At 49.0% G+C, this 22,009-nt stretch overlaps 1 protein-coding gene across 1 annotated transcript in view; it reads right to left on the bottom strand.

Annotated features, from left to right (window-relative positions):
• The window catches only part of Loxl2 (lysyl oxidase like 2), a 92,556-nt gene that overhangs the window by 23,971 nt on the left and 46,576 nt on the right, over positions 1-22,009 (bottom strand). Inside the window, exons 4-6 of the mRNA XM_051160775.1 lie at positions 14,878-15,089; positions 8,444-8,666; positions 4,975-5,158 (exon numbers count right to left, since the gene is read on the bottom strand). Coding sequence (XP_051016732.1) covers positions 4,975-5,158; positions 8,444-8,666; positions 14,878-15,089 — 619 coding nt within the window. The remainder of the gene's footprint in view (positions 1-4,974; positions 5,159-8,443; positions 8,667-14,877; positions 15,090-22,009) is intronic.

Here is a 22,009-nt window from a genome sequence, read left to right as displayed (position 1 = left end):
AAGGAGTGTGCATGACAGGGTAGTTAGGAACTCAGGGCTAATAATCCTGGGGCTTGGGTACATCCCTTTGAGCGACAGAAGAGCCAATACCTCACTTAGGAGAGGTGTGGGAGAAGAGTCCATTGACAACAGCTGTCACCCTCCATGGAGGGACACAGCGCACATAGCAACAGCCTAAGCCTCTCCCTCTGGCCACCACTGGTTCTCACCAGTGTCCTTTCTTGGCTAAACCCAACTATGCCTTCAGGCACTGGGCATCACGGGTGGGGGTGGAAAGTGGACCTGGGAGGGCAGACAGGAAACGTGCTGCAGGCAACCTAGAGATGGTACCAGGACACTTGTCTTTCTGAGGCTGGGATGATGAGAGTGAGCCTCCGACTGGAGAGGAAGGGTACTCAGGCCCCTCTGCTCACCTTTTTCAGCATGGTGAACTTCTTGAAGAGTACCCTGGTTTTGCCTCTTTCATCTTTCCTAGCCTGTTTCTCCACAGGCTATCCCCAAACCAGGAAATGACACCTCCTAGCTCATGTGGCATTGTTGGGAACCCAAGACCATTTCTGGTACTTCCTCCATCTCAGACAACCCACCTACCACAGGAGCGGTGTCCATGATCTGCTCACACTAGAGGGTCTTGGAGGCCCTGCACTATATGGCCTCCTACTTATGTTCCAGTTTTGCTCATGCCTCCCACCTCAGCACAGGGGTCTCAGGCTCCTCCCACCCCAGCCACAGGGATCTACGATTTACAGGAACCAAGTGCCCCTCCCTCCCTCTGCATGGCTCACTTTCCCGCTCATGGTCAGCCCACTGACACCCATCCACCCTTCATTTCCTTGGAGATATCTTTCTGGCCTTCACTTCCCCCCTTAGGGAGTGAATGTCTGTGTTGCATTCCATCCTGTAGGCTCTCTTTGAGCACTCTGCTTTAACAAGCTCCTTGATGACATCGTCCCCCACCCCACCCCCGCCTTCGCCCCCCCCATGAGGGCAGGGACCCTATATTTTCCTTCTTTATGTTCCCAGCCAGTGCCTAGCAAGACAGGAAATTTCCACAGTGTCTGCACAGATACAACTGACATTATTGAGGGCCCGTGACCTATCAGCATGAGTGCCGTGGGTTATGGACTCGGGATGAGGGAGAGTTTGCCTTGAAAAGTTCCTAGTGCCTAGGCAGGCAGGAGTCACATGAAGACTTATGCCATAATGTAGTCAGAAACAAAGACAGAAATGGCCACGGAGTCCTAGGAGCCCAGGAGGACCTTTGGCCCTATTAGAGGAGCAGAGTGACTAGATACAGCCACCATCCAGGGGCCCCGAGCCCCAAACTGACTTTTAGAAGCAGAGTGACACAGCTCTGCTTCCTTCGAAATGTAAGAATAAGGATGTTCCCAATTTCTTGGAATTTTACAAATTAGTAAAAACACTTGATGAAAAACCACTGGAAGATTACAAGGATCCAAAGTACAAAGGCTAAGACAAAATACAGACCCTCTAAGTGAGCCGGAACCATAGGATTAATGTTATAAATTTAAGGATGATGACAGAGAGATATCCATGGCTTGCTGGATGGTGGTGCACACCTGTTTAATCCCAGAACTTGGGAGGCAGAGGCAGGCGGGTCACTGTAAGTTTGAGGCCAGCTTGGTCTACAAAGCGATTCCAGGACAGCCAAAGCTAACACAGAGAGACCCTGTCCTGAAAAAGAAAGAGAGAGAGAGAGAGAGAGAGAGAGAGAGAGAGAGAGAGAGAGAGAGAGAGAGAGAGAGAGAGATCCATGGCTGGCATTTACTGTGGATTGGATCCCCAAATCCAGTTTATCTTAACTCATTTAAACATCATAGTTGCACGTGTGACAGGCCGGTCACACATACTTCTTGCTGTGGACAAGAGACTTTTGCAGACACTTCTTTAGCACAACCCTGCCAAACAGGAGCCAGTGGCCACTCAAAACATAGCCGGGGCAAGTATGTGGCTGTCAGCATAAAATGCAAAATGGATGGCAAAGCCGTATTATGAAAATGCAAGCAATCTCGCTAGCAGCATTTCTGTCAATGACATGCTAAAATCATAATATTTTGGATTTGCTGGGTTTAACAAAATATATTATTAGAGTTAATTTTACCTGTGACTTTTTTCATGTGGCTACTAGAAAATTCAAAACTATGTACATGGCTTGGACTGTTTCTGCTGGAAAGAAAGCAGTGGCCTACATTGTTGGAATGTTTCACCCAGTTTCTGTTCAGTTGACCATACCTGTTCAACTGGAGTGTGCCTTCTCTTCCTGGGGTGCATCCCTCCCTTAGTCCCTCTCTGGACATCTCTGGGGCAGTACATGCTGGGCACAGACTCTAAGGATGGGAGCTAAGGCACACTGACCTATTCCTCATACGTGGTTCAGTTGCTGGGGAAGGCGAGTGTGTCAGCAGACAACTGTGACGCTGTTGGGGGTCCTAAAGTACAGAGGGAGGAGCCTGCCACACCCTGGGATCCATGCTGGTGACCCTGGGGCCGGACAGAGCCACACACATCACCCATCCAGCTACTTCATTTTACAGGGAAGACTCTCAGGACCAGAAGGTTCTTCAAGGTCACCAGACAAGTTAGTAGCCAGGCCAGGATGAGGAGGACTCAGCCTCCCTTGCACTACCCATGGGTGTGGGTGTGGTTACTTGTTCCATTGGCTAGAGCCAGGACACACGAGCTGACCCTATCTGCTCTGGGGCTTGTGCTTGAACGAGGTACTTTTCCTTTCCTGACTACTGCCGTCATCTACCCGACGTGGCAAAGGCAGATGAATCTTCCACAGTGCCTTCAAGGCCAACATCAAAGGTACCCAAAGTCTCTTCTTCTGAAAATTCCCCAGGCACTTGTAAACTTTTGGCTGCTCTAGGCGGTGAAAGAATTAGGTCATACAGAACCCACTCATGACACATGGAATGTCCGTGTCATCAAGTGCTTGCTTGTTTATGCCTCAGGATGAGCGGCCCTGTGGACCTTAAGAAAGCAGAGACTTACATGTGGACCACTGGCAGAGGAGACTGTGGACACTGAGGACCTTGACTCCCTCCCTGGGACCTAAGGAGGGAGTTGTGTGGTATAGTAAGGACTGCTGGGTAACACAATACGCTGCCGCCGCCGCCGCTGCTGCTGCTGCTGCTGCTGCTGCCTGTGTTCCAGACCACCTAGCTGTTATTGCACACTTGGAACATTTGCACAAGAAAGGGTCAAATGTGATCAAGTCTGGGCCCTGGAGGGGCTGGAGAGATGGCTTAGTGGTTAAGAGCACTGACTGCTCTTCTAGAGGACCCAGGTTCAATTCCCAGCACCCACATGGCAGCTCACAACTGTCTGTAACTCAAGTTTCAGTGAATCCGGCTCCCTCACACAGACATTCATGTACACCGAACACCAAATGTACATAAAAAATAAATAAATAAAAGTTAATTAAAAAAAAAAAAAAAGAAGCTAAGTTTTTAAGAGTTAGGAAACTTGAGCTTCAGTCTGTCTGCCAACTATTAGGGTTCCCTGAGCCTCAAATTCCTTATATAATGGACCAGAGAAACTGAGTTTCTCTCCAGCAGGCCTGGACTCTATGACCTCAGGACTTTTCCCAGTTCATTCCCAGGGCAGCTGGGGATGTGGCACACTGCTGGGCTATGCGAGATGCTGGGATAACTGAACTGGAGGTGAATTTCAACCAGGATGCCAGAAGTCCTAGCAGAGGGAACCACTGCTTGGCCACCAGGCCTGGGTGAATGAGGGCTATTACTTCCCTCAGGCTGCAACCAGTGACTTCACCAGATTCCTTTCTATGAGGTGATGACTGCACATGTAAGAATATGGATGTCGTTTCACAGCCTAGGACAGGGGTTCTCAGCCTTCCTAATGCTGTGACCCTGTAATACAGTTCCTCATATTGTGGTGACCCCAACCAGACAATTATTTTCATTGCTACTTCATAGCTATAATTTTGCTGCTGTTATGAATCATAACATAAATATCTGATAAAGAGAGTATCTGATATGCGACACCCCCTTAAAGGGACTGAACACTGCTGGCCTAGGACATCCCATCCCTGTCTGTAGCCCATGCCCCATCCTCACTGCCATAGCAACCTCCCTGCTCGCCAGTGCTAAACAGAGCCCCAAAAGAGACCAAGACTTTCTTCCTTCAAACACAGTTCTTTCGCGGTGGGGCACTCGCAAGGCTGCTTGGTCTTGGGGAAGGCTCCTGAAGGACCAGGGCTTTCAACGTTGAACGGTTTTCATGGACTCACTCAGGAGAGGTGGTCTGTTCTGTGGCCAATGAGACAGCATCACGCCCAGGGTTTCCCCCACTGAATGCCTCCCATACTTGTGTTCTTTACTCACATGAACGATTTCTTTGCGGACACTTAATGAAAACCAGCTTCCTTCTCATAACTGCCTCATAACAGCTAAGCCCTCTGCACACCACACTGGCAGACACCAGGTCCCACTCGGCGTTGCAATAGGGCTGCCCTGCTGCCTTTCTTTGCTGTCAGGAGCCCAATCTTGAGCAAGGTAGCACCAGGGTGGAAAAGCAAGATGGCGGTTGGTTCTTTTGTGTACAGCCATGCTCGATGGATTCCGAGGTCTTTTCCTGGAGGAATGACCTGGAATTCTGACTTTCCCAGTGGAGCAGCTGAGAGGACAGAGCGGGCAGTTGGAGACCTGGGCTGGTATGTTCACTAGTTGCTGTTCTATCATCTCATTTGCCCATTCACCCTTTCTCTAGGTGGCAGTTTCAAATCCATCCAATAGGGATTTCATGTTCTCTAAGGAATTGGCTTGGGGGAGGGGGGTGTTCCAGGATTCCTTAATGGATGGACTGCTGAGTGGAAGGAGCGGGGAAAGTTGAGTTTGAGGGGAACATGGCCATGAGCTGGGCCTAGGTTCCTGGGGCCATGTTTCCTCCTAAAGAGGGGTCCCTACCTTCAGCTACCCCATTCCTTACCTTGCCCCAGCCTGGAGCCTGTGACAGCCTCTTTAGCAGTCCCGAAGCCAAGCTCTCTGCAGACCACACTGGCAGATACCAGGTCCCACTTGTCATCGCAGACAGTTCCCCATTCTCCGTTCTTGAGCACCTCCACTCGGCCCTCTCCAACCTGGGCACCACCTCTCAGCCGCACTAAGGGTTGCTGGAGAGACACACAGTCCTGCTGAGTGCAGAAGTGACACACATCCTTCCAGATGCCACTGCCCTACTTTTTTTCCTCTCCCAGCCCCATGGCCCCGCCACATCCCCATATCTCAGAGGCTGAAACTGATCAACTTGTTGAGGGTCAGGTGACAAAGTTTCCCTCTGCAGCTCCTCAGGGGCCTCTCTGTCCTGGACCACTAGGAAGGGCATCCGAGACCCTCATCGGCTCATCATGCCTTTCCATGCTGGGCTCCTAGAGCTCATCATCAGCCACCTCCTTCTACCCCCAGCTCTGGAGCGACAGAGACAAGTTTTCCACCTTCAAAGTCCACAGATTGCAAGCGAATCTTTATTTTCCATGCTTTATAAAAGAGCCTCACAGTCTAGTCCTGCAGGGAGACCCCTTGGTGAGGAGCCAGCGCAGGTGGTGATGCTTATAACGAGTGGGGCAAGACAGAGAGTGAAAAGATGGGGCCTTACCAGCAGGGGCGGACCTAATCAGGACACGACTCAGAGAAGGGAAGCTGCGAAAGATAGAGAGCCTTCCTGGTTAAGACCAACAGCCATGTGAGTCTAGCTCAAACGCTGCAGCTTGTCCAGACATTCAGAGAGGGTGGAGATGGTCATCTCAACGCCCCCGATCTTACTCGCTGTCTGGAAGCTTCAGTCCCTCTGGGACTTCTGGAGTGACACAGGAGTAAGACCCATTCCCCAGCAGTCTCATGAGCCTATGGATTATGTCTTAAAGGATAGGCGTTGTCCTCACCTGCTTACACAGCAGCTTTGTCTCAGTTTCTGTGCATGTGTACATACCCATGCTTGCCTGCTCAATGTGTGTGTGTGTGTGTGTGTGTGTGTGTGTGTGTGTGTGTGTAAGCCCGCACGGTTCTAAGTTACTACGGACACTCATTGGAGGGCTCTGAAGCCGTTTCGGCCTGTGACTTCCTTCAGGCTATGTCCTGATGGTCAGGCCTGCCTGAAAGTGGTATGTTTCAAGCATTTAAGACCTCTGCCACTTTAAGGACCAAGGGACTAAGTAAGAGCCTGTCTCTCTCCTGTCATCTCTTGCTTCCTCCCCCCCCCCCACACACACTGGTGTCTTGGGGCTAGCCTTGTAAGGTAGGGTCTTGTGACACACCCTGATTCACAAACTCCGCCATGGGTTGCTGAGCCTGGCACTCACGTGAAAAGTAAAGGAGGGTGGGTGCGTGCAAAACACTGAGTAGTTTCACACATGTTTATTCTTACTTTACAAAGCAGTGAGCAAAACCCTTAGCTACAGCCTCTGCTTTCCGCAACAAAACAAAACAAAAAAAACCAAAAACAAAACACGTGACCTCCTTTCCCAGCTCATGAGTGGGCTGCAGAGGCCCCCACACTCACATGCAGCCACCATCCTGACCACAGCTGGATGGAGACAGACTATCAGATAGCCTAGCCGCAGACCCTGGAAGTGGCTGGGGAGCAATCCAGCTGGCCATGGAGTGAAGACAGAAACCAAGGAAAGTATGAGGTCAGCTTCCCACTTTGTTCACTGCCTTGGTATGAACTTGACTCCTTTGCATTACACAGCACAGCAGAGGAATTCCAAAACAGTAGGCTCTGGACCTCTGAATGACAGGGAAAGCTGGGGGCGGGTATAGAGGAGGCCATCAGAACAAGGGCCTGGGGAAGTGAAGGTTCAGGGCAGGGGCAGTTTGGGGCCTAGAAACAGCACTGTCCAACTATGCCTGTGACACAGGGCTAAGGGTGTCTGATAAAGTAGCCACATATCTGCACCTCCATGGACCCCTGAGGGGATTGAGAAGGCCAAGATCACTATTTTCCAGAAATACCAGTAAGTTAGGAGGTTCCTTTAATTAATTCCCACAGCATGGGCAGAAGTGCGGGCTCCCAGCATGCACTTCCCTCCTCTCACTCACTCCTAGGACTTCCATTCAAACACCTCCTAGCCCAGCATGGTTTAATGGAGACTTCCTTCCCTCCGACTTCTTATCTTTGTGGGGCACCTCAGAAACAGCTGAGGAAAAGGATAGGGCAGGAAGGAGAGAGGGCAGAGGAGACACTTCTACTGTCCTACCACCTTCCTTCCCTCTATGGTTTCCTTCCTCCCCTATTCCTTTCTCCTGGGATGGAACTCACCCTAACAACATGGCATCCACCGAGCATACAGATATTAAATGGCCTGAGGACTTGGCTCATGATGGAGGTTTTATCAGGCCTGTGACTCAACACCTGGTCTATGATCAACCCTTCTCCTCTTTTCATGTGTTGTTCCCACGCAGTGAACCTGTATTAGCATTTCCAGAACACACACACACACACACACACACACACACACATACACACACACACACCAAACATCCAATACCCAAAACATATATGCATCCCAAACACACACATAGACATATCTCCAATACATAAATATGTCCAACACACACACACACACACATACATGCACACACACACACACACACACACACACACACACGTGTGCACACACACTCACATATGCATGCATGCACACATGCATGGAGAGAGCAGGACTGTTTGGAGGATACACACACACACACACACACACACACACACACACAGACAAACATAATCTGCATGATTATAGAACGAAGACAGAAGAGACCTTTTCTTTTTCAGATCAATCTGCTGTGTTTGGGTTACTCACCTGTTCTGAAGAACCGTTGAGTTAAAATAGAGGATCTAATTCATATAGGAAGCTATCCCCGCACCCCGCCCTCTTGCCCACCCTCACCTAATTACTCTCACACACCCTCTATACAAACCAAGGACTAATTCTTGTAATGAAAACGTGGCCAGTGGACAGATGACTCGGGAATGATAATGCCAAGCTTTCGAGCTGGGGAAAGCTTTTTGCAGTTAGCTTTTCTTTTGTGAAATCAGCCCAAATGGGTTAGAAACAGCATAGCTGATGCCATGTGCCTTGGAGAGTTGCATCCTACCTCCCACAGTTCTACAGTCCTAGATGCTTTCTCCTTCTGGAGCGTCACAGGAGCACGGGGCCCCTGGCTGGCTATTCCACATTGCTAGCTCATGCGTCAATGAATAGAGTACAAGGAGCCTGAGCTGGCAACAGCGGGGTATACTCTTCTTGTGTGAAGAGCCACAGAGGAGGGTCTGATTTTGACTGAGGCAGCAACAATGGTGGTCTCAGCTGGGGCCAGTTTTCTCCCCCTCCCGTTTCCTTTCTGTTCATGGCCAATACCAGTGACCAAGTATCAAGGGTCCATACCTCTGGCCCAGTCCTTACCTCTGGCTTGTAGGCTTTCCGGAACCTTGAGGGTCCATCTGGGCTGAAGATCTGGCTGGGCACACAGCTGACCACAGCTGGCTGCCCATTCTCACAGCTGGCATTCTTCACAGGGTCCCGGGACACTGCAGGGCCCAGCTTGCAGCTGGAGATGTGAGCTTCAGTGCCCGTGCAGTTCATAGAAAACCTCCAGTAGCGCAACTTCCTCTTGGATGCAAAGGTTCTGCAGGGAAAGGGAGGGGATGGGAAACCAGGGCATCCCAGCAGTCTCCCACATCCTTCCTTCCTTCCTTCCTTCCTTCCTTCCTTCCTTCCTTCCTTCCTAGCAGATCCAGTTCCCAGAACTCAGTATCCCTGTCTTGCCACCCCTCCCCACCACCCTCCACCCCTCCCCCACCCCCCATGGCCTGTGCTGGATTATAGGCTTGCACCACCACACCACTCCTGCCTTTGTTTTTATTTTAAAAGCATCACAGTTAAAGGATCATGGCTTATAAAAGCCCTTTTCTTAAAGAAACAGCCAACTGATAAAATAACTAAGCCAGTCCCATGGAAATAGCATTGGTCCATTCAGGGACAGAGCTCTTACAACCTAACTCACCACCCCCACCCCCCAAGGCACCACTTCTTCTTCTTCTTCTTCTTCTTCTTCTTCTTCTTCTTCTTCTTCTTCTTCTTCTTTCTTCTTCTTCTTTTTTTTTTTTTTTTTTGTTTTGTTTTGTTTTTGTTTTTTTGAGACAAGGTCTCTTTGTGTAGCCTTGGCTGTCCTTGACTCACTATGTAGACCAGACTGGCCTCGAACTCACAGCGATCCGCCTGTCTCTGCCTCCCAAGTGCTGGGATTAAAGGGGTGCACCACCACGCCCTAAGGCACCACTTCTTAATACTGTTAATTACATTGCAATTTGTAGTAGAGGGAGTCAGTCAAAGCACAGTACTGTAATGGTGGCTGAAGGTTAGGGCCTGGGGCTGCTGGAGGAAGAACTATGCTGGGAGAGGCAATGGCCCATGGCAACAGCCCTAGTGACAGAAGAAAGATGTCTTTCCCAGAGCAAAGACATCTACCAGTTCTGGTACCTGGGGCCCACAGCTCAATCTACCTATGTATAGTTCCTGGCTTAGGCGCTGTCTTTTTTGTGAATTATAGCACTGTTGTAGGAAAGTTAAAAACTCGGGTGAGAACTTCTCTTTGGTCAAAACTCTCAGTGCTGGTAAGAGTAGTTAAGGGGAAGAGCTGACAGCCAGGAGTTACCATAACACTGTGGCAGTTAAACGAACAAATGCTTGCAAAACACTTAAAATGGCGTACAGCTCACAAGGGAGTGTTTTTTGAAATGAATAAAAAATCGTAGTTGTGGTGTGGATTAAATGTGAAATGTCTCCCACGGGGGCTATGTTTGAACATTTGGTTCCCTGCTGGCGGCGCTGTTTTGAAAGGCAGGACCTAACTGGAAGAGGTGGGACTCTGAAGGATGGATGGTCACAGTTATAGCATGGACTCTCTCCTGCTCTCTCTGCTCCTGATCCACAGGGATGTGAGGAGTCCCAGCAGCACACACCTGCCACAGTGAACTCCACTATGCCACCATGATGGACTGTACCCTCCCTAACTGCGAGCCAAAAGAAATTCTATCTCCCTTGAGTTGCATCAGTTAGATATTTTGTCACAGTGGCAAGAAAAGTAATTAGAGGATGGAGAGGTGGCTCAGCGGGTAAGGACGTGTACTGCTCCAGTAGAGGACCCAAATGTGGTTCCTAGCACCACACCTGTAACTCCAGCTCTAGAGAGCACCTGATGCCCCCGGCCTCCGCAGCCATGTAGGTGTGGACACACACACACACACACAGAGAGAGAGAGAGAGAGAGAGAGAGAGAGAGAGAGAGACAGACAGACAGACAGACAGACAGACAGACAGAGAATAATTTTAAGAGAAAATAATAAAATGGCTAAAGTAGAAAAAGAAAAGAGAAAGGAAGAATCCATCAGCTCAGCAGTTAAGAACATTGGCTGCTCTTCCATGGGACGAGTTCAATTCCCAGCACCCACATGGCAGCTCACAACTGTCTGTAACTCCAGTTCCAGGGGATCTGACACCCTCATACAGACATACATGTAGGCAAAACACCAATGCACATAAAAACAAAAATAAATAAGTTACAAAAAAGAGAGGAAGAGCCGGGCGTGGTGGCACACGCCTTTAATCCCAGCACTCGGGAGGCAGAGGCAGGCGGATCGCTGTGAGTTCGAGGCCAGCCTGGTCTACAAAGTGAGTCCAGGATGGCCAAGGCTATACAGAGAAACCCTGTCTCGAAAAACAAACAAACAAACAAGAAAACCAAACCAAAAAAAAAAAAAAAAAAAAAAAGAGAGAGAGAGAGAGAGAGAGAGGAAGAGTCCTTGCTGAAGTGATAAGACCGTTTGATGGACGGTTAGGCTATGTATAATCATGGAGTTTAGAGAGGCTACCTGAGAGGACACCTGTCCTCTGAAGCTGTCCAGCTTTTTAGAGCCTGTGTGCTTGCCTCTGCTTGAGGAAGGCAACTGTTGCTACCCTGACAGAGAAAGCTATATGGCTAGGGGACCTTGGAAGGGACATATGTGAGGTCTTGTTGCTGCTGGTCCAGCCCCAGAAGCATCTGCTTCTTCTTGGGGTGAATGATATGTGAACACAGAGTAAGGAAAATTCTTTATATGTCATTACCGTCTCCATTTTACCAAAATTTGTGTCTTGGAACAACTCTAGTGTAGCTGTGGGTGCAGACACTCGGATAACTAAAACACAGGCTGTATCACATACTTAAGGATGTGTGCTCGCCACAGTGATGTCATACAGTAGAGATGTCCACCAGGGGGCTGTTATTAGTTCCAATGTAGCCCCACTTCCTGTGAAGCCCCATACTGAGAAACCTCACCTCCCTTCCACACGTGGGCAGGCAATTACACTCAGGGGAGCATGAGCACACTGGACCCAAAGCTGGCTTAGCAAAGTCCATCTCTTTCCAGCTGTTGGTGAGCACCATCTTCCCTCACATAGCACACAGGGCAGCCTCAGACCTGGCCCAGTCCTCCCCCCACCCCCAGCCCTGCTTCTGTCTTACATCAGCTTACATCAGCTCTCAGGAATGTACCGCCCACCACAGACCTTCCGCCGGCCTCCTGCAGCCAGACCACCGCCCCACCCCCACCCTCATTGAGTCACTCACACACTCACCCAGCTGGCCCAAGGGAAGCAGAGATGGGGTGGAGGGAAGGAAAGCATAGGCCGCCCCCAGGCCTGGACACGGGAGGGATGAGGCTGGGGACAGCCTTCTGCCAAGCTGGAAGCCAGCAGGGCTGTAGCAGTTAATGAGCAGGAATTACTCTAAAAGCATAGAGAGTCCCAGAGGCTCTCCCCAGCCAAAGGAAGCTAGATTTTGTGAGAGCCTGCCAGGGGCTCAATGTGTCTGTTCCAACTATACTTCCTGATCCTGAAGGAATCACTCAAGGAAAGGATTGGAGTCTACTGGGTCTACATGGGATGCACTTCATTGAAATGCCACCATAACCCTCATTGGACTAGTGAGCCACAGATACACACTTAGGTCAGTTCAGAGCTAGCACCAAGCACTCTGAAGAAGATCTGGCTACTCCTTCCTTCCTGACACACAGTCATCATGGTAAAGGTCCATTTGGAGAGGCCTAGGAGAAAAGCACTGCAAGGTTTTGGCAAAGTACCCAGGTCCTTCCTCAGGGGGCACACTTCCACTGTGCTGACCCAAGTCTTAGAATTGATTAAGAGACCATGATATCCGTTGCTGCTTTTCAGGTTAGACCTCTCGCTTCACCCAGGGCTTATTTGTTGGGACAACCAAAGACAACTTCAGACAAACTCTGCTCTTCCTTCCAGGAGCATCATAGTCAACTGAGTCAACAGCAAGATCTGCTGGAGGCAGAACGTTCTGAATGTCATGCTGGCACTGATGCTCTTTACGGAACCACCCCCCTTTGCTTTTAGTATCACTTGGATCTGAACTATTCACTTCTTAACTATTTGTGTGCGTTTTGATTTCCCAGTGCAGTGACTGCTATTTACACTATGGGGTCTGGATTACAGAGGCACATTCAGGGTCCCCCAGCAATCTTGGGGAGAGGTGTACCTTATAGAGCCTCCCAGCATGGGAGAATAGGTCTAAAATGATAACTCCACTTCAACAGACAGTTCAAACTCCCTCAGCCTTTGAACACCTTCCTTTATATATCAGCACTTCCAGCTCATGAAATAACTGCAATTACAGACACACACACACACACACACACAACAACAACAACAACCAAACAACCCCCCCAAACAAACCAACCACCCCCCAAAAAATAAAAATAAAAATAAATAAAACAAAGCTGTTGAAAGTCTGCTTTAAAAAAGAAGTCACAGGGCTGGAGAGATGGCTCAGCAGCTAAGACCACTGGCTGCTCTCCCAGAGGACCTGAGTTCAACTCCTAGCACCCACATGGCAGCTCACAGCTGCCAGTTTTATCGGATCTGGCACTCTCACACAGACATGCAGGCAGAACACCAATACACATAAAAAATAATAAATTTTTTAAAAAAGAAGTCATAGAGCTTGAGAGATGGCTCAGTTGGCAAAGCATTTGTTGTGCAAACTTGAGTTCAATCCCCAGAACCAGTAGGAACAATCCAGATTTGGTGCACACTTACAATCCCAGTGCTCAGGAAGTAGAGACAGGCAGACCGTTGGGGATCCTTGGCTGTCCTGCCTACACTACTTGGCAAATTCCAGGTCAGTGAATACCTTGTCTCAAAGAAAGGTGGAAGCTGATGGAGAAATGACACCTGAGGTTGACCTCTGGCCTCCATTCTTGTGTGCCTACAAATGCAGGCGCACCAAGACACACATGTGCACCCACATGAAGTCCTGACACACACAGAAGGCGTCAGTGACAGTGACTACAAAGTGCTATTGACCCTGGCTATAGGGTACAGTAGCATAAAGTTCATTAGACTCAGAGTGCCTGTGTGGCTCCCCTGGCCATGGCTGAAGCCTGGACAGGGGAGAGAGAAGGTCACAGCACACTAGGGATGCAGAGAGGCTTTTAGGTTTGTTCTAGTCACTGGGGAGCAAGGCTCTGAGGCCCAGGGTAACTCTGAAGCTAGTGAGTACCCATCAGTCCAGCAGATTATCAAAGGGGCCAGGCTTCACAGGAACAGCGGAGAGGTTCTGAGAGGAAGGGCCCTGGCAGCAGGCCCTCTCGGATTACACAGGGAAACTGCTGCAGACAGACTGAAAACTGCTTTGACAGAATTTTTTTCCCTTAGAGCCTCAGGCCTATACAGGAACTATTTGTATGAAGATTGAAGAGACACGGGGTGGTGGCAGAGGGTGGGGTGGGGGTTACTGGGAGCTATCAATCCAGGGAGCAGGCTCATCTGGACTCCCCTCTGATCAGGGCCCCACAGATAACTCTGCCTGGCGCCACCCCTGCTCCACTGAGCTGGTCCCAGTCCCAGAAGGCCACTGCCGCCCTGTGGCAACTGGGTGAGAAGCTGAATGAGGAAACTGGCCTTGAGGCCCATCTGGGCTGTGCTGTAGGCTCTAACAGTGGGTGAGGCAACAGACAGAGGAATGGTCAGCAGCCTTGAGGCCGGTACCTGAGCCCTTGCCAGCAACTCCTTCTAGGCCTAGTATTTCAATCCCAGCAATGCTGCCAGGGCTCAAAAGGCGTTTTTTCCTTTTTGGGGTGCATATGGAAAAGTTTCTGCACCCTCCCACCCTTTGTGAGGGAGAAGGTGGAAGAGGTGCTTGTTCCAGCTTCTTCTGTTCACTGTCTCATATCACATCATATACAGTACAGTGGAGGCAGATGCCGAAGCAGAGACTATGGAGGAAGGCTCGCAGGCTTGCTTTCCATGCCTTGATCAGCCTGCTTTCTTATAAAACCCAGGACCATCTCCCCAGAGCTGACATGACCCACAATGGGCGTGGCTCTTCCATATCAATCATTAAGTAAGAAAATGCTCTGATGGAGTCTGACAGAGATCAGGAAGGGAGAGGTGGGCCTGGTAAGAGCTAGTCTAAAAAGAAGACCCTAGGAATCGTCTCCAGGACAAGGGACCCCCTGAGCCATATCACAGGCCTGTTTACTAAGTCTTAAGTTGGTGCCATCCTTGCCCAATCTCTGTATTGCCCTTACAAAGTCTATACCTTCGCCAGTGGCTGCTGGAACTGATGGTGGGATTTCCCTGGACTGGAGAACATTGGGCAAGCCTTCCTATGTGCTATACTTGTTCCAGCATTTAGCTTGCTTTCCACAGGAGTGTGGGTTACTCAAAAGCAAGGCTAAGCAGGCAATGCAATCACCCATCCCTAGGACCGGCACTGACCCCACAAGAATAGGAGACTAGAAAACCAGGACGCCACTGGCTCTGCCCTCTTACTTGTAGGCTTTGGGGTTGTAGGTCTTCTCTGCAGGGAAGCCGAACATGCCACAGACCACGTGGGAATTCTTGGCCGTCCAGTGCTTGTTACAGATCTGCTTCCAGGTCTTGCCCTCTTTCACCTCCACGTAGCCCTCGGTCACAGGCTTGCGGTGGCGGAAGGCAGAAAGGATGGGCCGAATCCGGATGTCTTCCACCTGTATATTTAGGTTCTGTGAAGAAGATGTAGAAGGGCAGGGGTTATGATAGGAGCCTAGCTCTGGACAAGTACCAAACAGCAACTCCATCCTCAGGGACCACAGGCTGAACTCTGCTGGCCTGCCTCTCTCCAGGCTCTGCAGAGGAACCCAAATACTCCCAGTGGGTACGTAACACTGCTACCAACTGCTATACCTTAGAAAGTAATGTGGCAGCAGGCACCAAGGATGACTTAGAATGCTCAGAGAAGTCTTGAGAAAGCCCTCAAAAGCTCCGCCTTTTCTACAGGAAAACATGGCGAGCCATAGGCAGTGGGTTGTTCCAACATGGGCTTTAAATATAAAAGCATGAGAGAAAAAATTTTTTTTGACTTTTTGAAATCTCAGAATTACCTGAACTTTTGCATTTTACTCCAAAGTATACACAAACATACCAATGGATGCATATGTGTGCATGTCTGTGCATGCTAGCATGACTAGGGGTTCATGCATATGAGCCTCAGGCTTCTTTAGGCTACTGGTGTCACCTTGCCCACTACCTCACATCATTCCTCCTGGTGAGGACCCGGAGGCCCTGCACAGGGAGCACGACTTGCAGGAAAAGAGGCAAAGCCACCCAGGGTTGAGCATGTCATGGGCAGGGGAGCCTCAAGCCTGGGCAGCAGCTAGATGGGACTGGGGACAATTATACGGCTGTGGCCAGATAAGATTCTGAGTGCCTTCAGTCTCTTAGAAAGCTGCCTTCTAGTCTCTCTGGGTCAGTGGGAACAGTGGTTTAGGCTTGGGTGGAGAGAGACTCATCAGAGGGACGCTTCAGAAGGAAGTAGAAGAAAGCCAGAGGGGAGTGTGGGAGGAAGCATCCACTCCTGGACAATCTCCACTGTTCCCTGACGCTCAGTTGGAACATGCTTCTGTGAGAAGTGAGACCTTTAGAGACCACGCTGAGTGGGAGAAATGACTGGGGGTAGGGGGCCTCCAGAGTCACACAGCCACTTTTCATGCTTCTCCAAGGCCCATCAGTGTTCAAACCCAGAACCTCTCGCTTCCAGCCCCTCCTCCCTTGTCCAACTGGAGCCATTGACATGTCTTGTAACAGTCCCTAGCAGGATCCCTGCCTCCATCCATCCACCACAGGACTGGCCAGAGAGTCCTGCCCAATGCTCTTATCTATACTTGTTCCTCAAGCAGCTCCTTTTTGTCTCTAACACACAGATGTCACAGTTAGACATGACCGCGATCTTTCCTGACTGATGCCATCTATGCCCCCCTCCCTACTTGATGTCTCCAGCTCAGATGCTATGAACCACACCATACAATACTGACAGCTGCTTAGCAGTGGGGAGCTCTACAGCAAGCACTCTCCGCTCGGCTTTTTACGTGATCCTTGAGCAGAATAGAGTGGTTTATTGCTACTGTCCACAATTTACAGATGCAAGAGCTAGCAAGTCTAATTTCTTTCCCAGACCACCCTGAGGTGCCAGGGTGAGACACACCCTGAGCAGGCCCCGGGGAGGGAGTGGTGAGGCTGGCAAGAGCCAAGCTGGAAGGCAGACTCCAGTGACCCAAGTGCCCTGTCCAGCCAGGATGCTAATGAATTAGAGATTGAAGAGAGCCATTATTTGGGTGCCCAGGGATTACTGTCTCCTGCCACAGACTTCAGAGTCTAAAGCCAGGCCCCACTCCACAGGTCCTGCAAGGCAGTGGAAAGTATGTGGCCGAGAGTAATAGCATTTGGCCCCAATTCCCTCCACGCCAAGCGGAAGGAAAGCTGCCAGGGCAGGGTTATGGTTTCCAGACTGGATCCTTTACAGCCCTCATCAGGCCATGAGACTCGTGCCACCTAGACACATGGGCAGCGATGAGCCAAGAAGTGGCCTGAGGTCTAATCCAAGCCCATGGGCCAGCCCCTTGCTGCCTCTTCCCACAGCAGGAGGTCCTTGGCATCCAGTGTGGGTACATCATGCCCAGAGGAAAGTTATGACTGTCCCACTCATCCATAACAGGCACGGCTGACACAATTCCATTCACAGATCTTCTGTTGGCTGTCGGCAGTTGTACAAGCTTATGGATGGGGATATGACCCCTAGCATGGCACTATAAAGAAAGGACTGCTGGCTGGGGAGGTTGGCAGCTTCTCTGAGAAGGGACCTGCACAGAGCCTGAGGCTACAAACAGCCACACCCATTGAAATGCTTATCTCCTTTCTTGCTATGATATGGCAGACCTGTGGGCTTCAGGGCATGGATGGAGATCCCTAGAGTTAGCCTTAGCTATCACTGTCCTCACCCAGGTCAGTCTATACATGTGTGACTGTGTAATGCATGCACATGTGCTTAATGGTATGTGTGTGTGTTATGCATATCTCCCTGTGCGTCTATGCACCCATAAATTTAAATCTGTCTTTGCATATCTGGGAGTGAATACAACATCTTTGAAAGTGTGTACATGATGTGTATATAGTGGCAAGGCCATGTGTGTGTGTGTGTGTGAAGTGGGTCTTTGTTCATATATGTGCATGGTGGTATTTGATGGCCCGTGGGTGTCTTTGTATGTGTGGAATGAGTACTGAGGGATGGGTGGTCAGAGATGGATTCAACCCCTACAACACTTAAGAATGCAGTCAGGATGGGCTTCGCTCTCATTTTTCTGAGTCAGTACATCCATCCATCTTTACCTGTAGAAGCAAGTACTTCTTCTGGGAGGTACCTTGGTGGTTTGAATGCGAATGGCCCTTGCAGGCTCATGTTTGAATACTTGGTCCTCAGATGGTGGAACTATCTGGGAAGGGTTAGGAGGTGTGGCCTCTTTGGAGGAGGTGTGTCACTGGGAATGAGCTTTGAGGTTTCAAAAGACTCCTGCCATTCCTGTTGTGCCTCCCTCGAGTCTCCTACTTACAGACCAAGTTGTGAGCTCCCGGTGGTTCCTGCTGCCATACCTTTGCTCTGCCATCATGGACTCTAACCCTCTGAAACCATAAGCCCAAATAACACTTTCTTTTATAAGTTGCCTTGGTATGGTGTTTTGACAGCGCAGTAGAGAAGTAATTAAGACAGGCACCACCCATTTCACTCACTCACTCAACAAAATACAGTCTGTTGTCCACGGGCCATGCCAGTCTTCTCTTCAGCTCTCTCCGTGCCCTGTTTCTTCTCTAATGGCAACCCAGTCAAAGGCCATTGCTAGTCAAGTGTCAGTACACTGCACCTGAGGTTCTGTGAATGAACCTTACATCTGTTCCCTTCTTCAACTACTAGAAAACCTACAATATGGCTAAGGGTACACCCCTGTTTATAGGTTAAAAACATGAGACAACTTGGTGAGGATGGGCGGCTTGTTCAAGTTTACAGTCTTATTAATAAGCAGGTCAAAATAAAAATGGAGCTGTCTCCAAGCCAGGTTCCAGGCTTAGCGACCACAGCCTCTAAGCAGTCTCTGTTCTCATGCCCCTTTCTTGCCCAATATTGAGGTGACTCTGATGCTGGGGAGCCTCCGGCTCTGACTTCTGGGTGGTCCCCTCAGGGCTCCCTGGCAGGGTGTACATGAGAAGTTCAAGAGAGTCCCCAGAAGCACTGTGAGTCAGAGGACAGTGGACGTGAGAGGTAAGCTGCTCTTGTCTTCACGCCAGCAGGAAGTGGCAAGCAAGCTTCGGTGGCACGTACTCAGGGCTTGTGTGAGCTCAGCAGCTGCCCTAGATCCTGGGAGACCTCAGGGTTAGAAACACATGCCAGCATGCACCTCCCTCCTACTTCACTGCTGTGGAATCCCTCCACAACCACAAGTCCTTGGATTTTCTTTTTCCCATAACTACGGCTCCCAAAGAGATTTGTTTGAAATAGCAAAATGGACAGTTTTTTCCCCCTGTAGATCTGTTAAAGTTTTGTTATACTTGTTTGTTTGTGTATGTGTTGCGAGCATGTATGTAAGCGTGCGTGCCTCAGCATGAGTACCACAGCACATGTGTAGAAGATAAAGGACAGCCCTGAGGATTGAGGTCATCAGGCTGTGAGAAAAGCACCTTTACCATTGAGCCATCTCAATGATGCAATTTTGTAGATGGAGACGAAGCCCAGGAATCCGGAAGCCTGTCAAGTACCTGGACTGTCTTAAATTCTAACTAATATTTAATAATAGTTCATTATTAATTAATAACTGAAGGTTGGTCCTCTTCCTCAAAACAAAGTGTCCCAAGGTTCTAATAAGCTTTCCTTCCAGGGTCTTGCACAACCCTTTCCCTTATCCCACTAATCTACCCATTAGGGAGACCCCATGAGTGAGTAACACATACTCTAGGCAGAGGAAACCAAGATACAGTGAGGTCAGGGGCCTGCCACCATGCTGTAGCTTCTGGACTGGTGTGAAGAGGGTAGAGAGCAAATGCCAAGGAAAGGGACGCCTAGGCTTATGCCTCAGTGCCATTAACAGGTGCATGCGTCTGTTGGTGACGTGTAACTCATAAAATGTGGCAGTCTGGGATCTGTGCCCATGAGCAGTCACCCATTTTGAAAGACCAGCTGGAGACTGCCTCAAGGTATGAAGCAAGGAGAGGCAAAGCAAGGAAGCAGAGAGCTTGCAGCCAACTCCTTTCTGGACTGACTAGAAGAAACCCTGCAGGGAGCAAATGGCTTCTCTGAGGCATCAAAGGTGGGCTGCTCTTAGCTCAGTGCCTTGTCTCTTCCCTCCGTTCTAGAAGCCATAACTTAACCTCTCGCTGGAAGTTACCCCGGCGGGGGGGGGGGGGGGAAGAGGGCAGATGGAGTGGAGGAAATGTCATTACACCAATGTCCTCCTGGGATGTACCATTGGTTGGGAAAGCTCACTCACTTGGTCTGTCCTCTACTGCTAACAAGTTTCTGCATCTTGCTGGAAAGGCCCACATCATATCGTATTTGACTCTTCTTTTTGAGGTGAGCAGTCACACTCAAGTCTATCTTCCCCACCTTTCTTAACATCTCATGCCAAGCAACCTAGATGCCCACAATTCTTCCTTATACAGACGGCCAACAAGTGAGTTTCACCTGTCCACCTTTGCACACCACAGTTCCTACATCCTTTCTTCTGCTCTCTCTTCTTCACTCCTACGGTTCATTTGGCCCCAGCAATACCTCTTCTTTTCTACATTTTCTCATCTACACTTTGATGGCCCAAACAGGTATAAAGGACAATTGTAGATATTTAAACAGGCCATTAAAATCCTACCACCTGGGGCTGGAGAGATGGCCCAGAGGTTAGGAGCACTTGCCTGCTCTTCTAAAGGATCTGAGATCAATTCCCAGCAACCACATGGTGGCTGACAAGCATCTATAATGAGGTCTGGTGCCCTCTTCTGGCCTGCAGGTGTACATTCAGGTAGAGCACTATATACATATAAATAAATAAGTCTTTAAAAAAATAAAATAAAATCCTACTACCTCAATACCCTAGATGTCTTCTCATATCTAGTCCAGTGCATGGCCAATCGTTGACCCAGGCCATTCATTCATTCATAATGACCACAACGTACTACTTAGAACTTCCTGGGTTTCCCCACGCCCATGGCTTCAGTCATTCCCTGCATGTCTCTCCAACCAACACTAGGGTTCAAAAGCCATCAATTGCTTGATTAGCTCATACATACATTTATCACTTCATGTCACAGACATGAGGACAAGTCATAGACGCTTTACTTGACAAGTTTCCAAGACCTCTTACTGTCCAGCACGATCTCTAGACATCCAGAACACCTCTTGAGGCTTAGCTTGACAAAGTTCCAAAGATCTCCAGCTGATCACCACTGCCCTTAAATATTATGTATGGCCCAGGTGTAATTTTGTCTAAAAAAAAAATCTGCCTTTCCTCCCCCCAAAAAACTGCCTTTTTTTCCCTTTATTTTTGAGCCCTAATGAAATTTACATAGGGAAAACTTTTTCTCACAAAGAATGTCGAAGGAAGACATCTGGCCAAAGGCTTGAGACAATGATAGCGTTTTTTTTGCTCTGACTATGAGCATCCAAGCAGAAACTGCATAAAAGAAAGTTAGGATCTTGACATAACAGTACCTAGCTGGACACTGGTAGCTGTAGAAAAGTTTCTTTAGAATCTGCTTAAAAAGAAAAGAAAAGAAAAAGAATCTGCTTTGAGAGCAAGAGAATTTGGACTTGGAATGTCATGCTTCACGGATATTTTACAATAGATGACTCCTTAGCAGTTAGCCTAGGCTTAGACAGCACACCTGTTGGTTTGGGACTGGGAGTAAGTCAAATTTTTTCTTTATTAGAGAACATTTAGCTCAAGCTATGTAGCTATGACAATCATAGAAACACAATGGCTGTAGCCCCAGGGAAATTTATCATTAAACTTTCTCTAGCATTGTTTAAGAAATAATAATCAGGTTATATTGAGCATTGCTTGGAAATTGATTGATTTTTGCTGTATGCTTTATTGTACGGTATGCAGAAGTGGTTTTTTTGTTTGTTTGTTTGGTTGGTTGGTTGGTTGGTTTTGGTTTTTCGAGACAGGGTTTTTCTGTGTAGCCTTGACTGTCCTGGACTCACTTTGTAGTCCAGGCTGGTCTCGAATTCACAGCAATCCACCTGCCTCTGCCTCCCGAGTGCTGGGATTAAAGGCGTGCACCACCACGCCCGGCTGCAGAAGTGTTTTATTTCCTTCTTAGACTGTTCTTTTGCTTTGTTAATTTTTAAGTGTTCTATTGATTGTAAAAGATGAGAAAAATCATGATGTAAACTGTAATGAACAAAATTGAACTTCACTTTACATAAAGTACTGGGCTTGGCCCAAGGAGTAACAGAAAGCAAGGACAGTCAGAAAATTGAGAAAGAGCAAGTGAGACAGACACAGACAGACAGACAGACAGACAGACAGTAAACATGTGAGAGAGACAGAAAAATAAAGTTCTCTTGGGCTTTAAAGCCTTCAGTTTGCATATACCTGAGTCTCAG

Source organism: Acomys russatus, chromosome 18 (genome assembly GCF_903995435.1).
Source record: "Acomys russatus chromosome 18, mAcoRus1.1, whole genome shotgun sequence".
In the NCBI taxonomy this organism is placed as follows: Eukaryota; Metazoa; Chordata; class Mammalia; order Rodentia; family Muridae; genus Acomys; species Acomys russatus.
The sequence above is the reverse complement of the archived record's forward strand: the minus strand, read 5'-3'. Positions and strand labels throughout refer to the sequence as shown.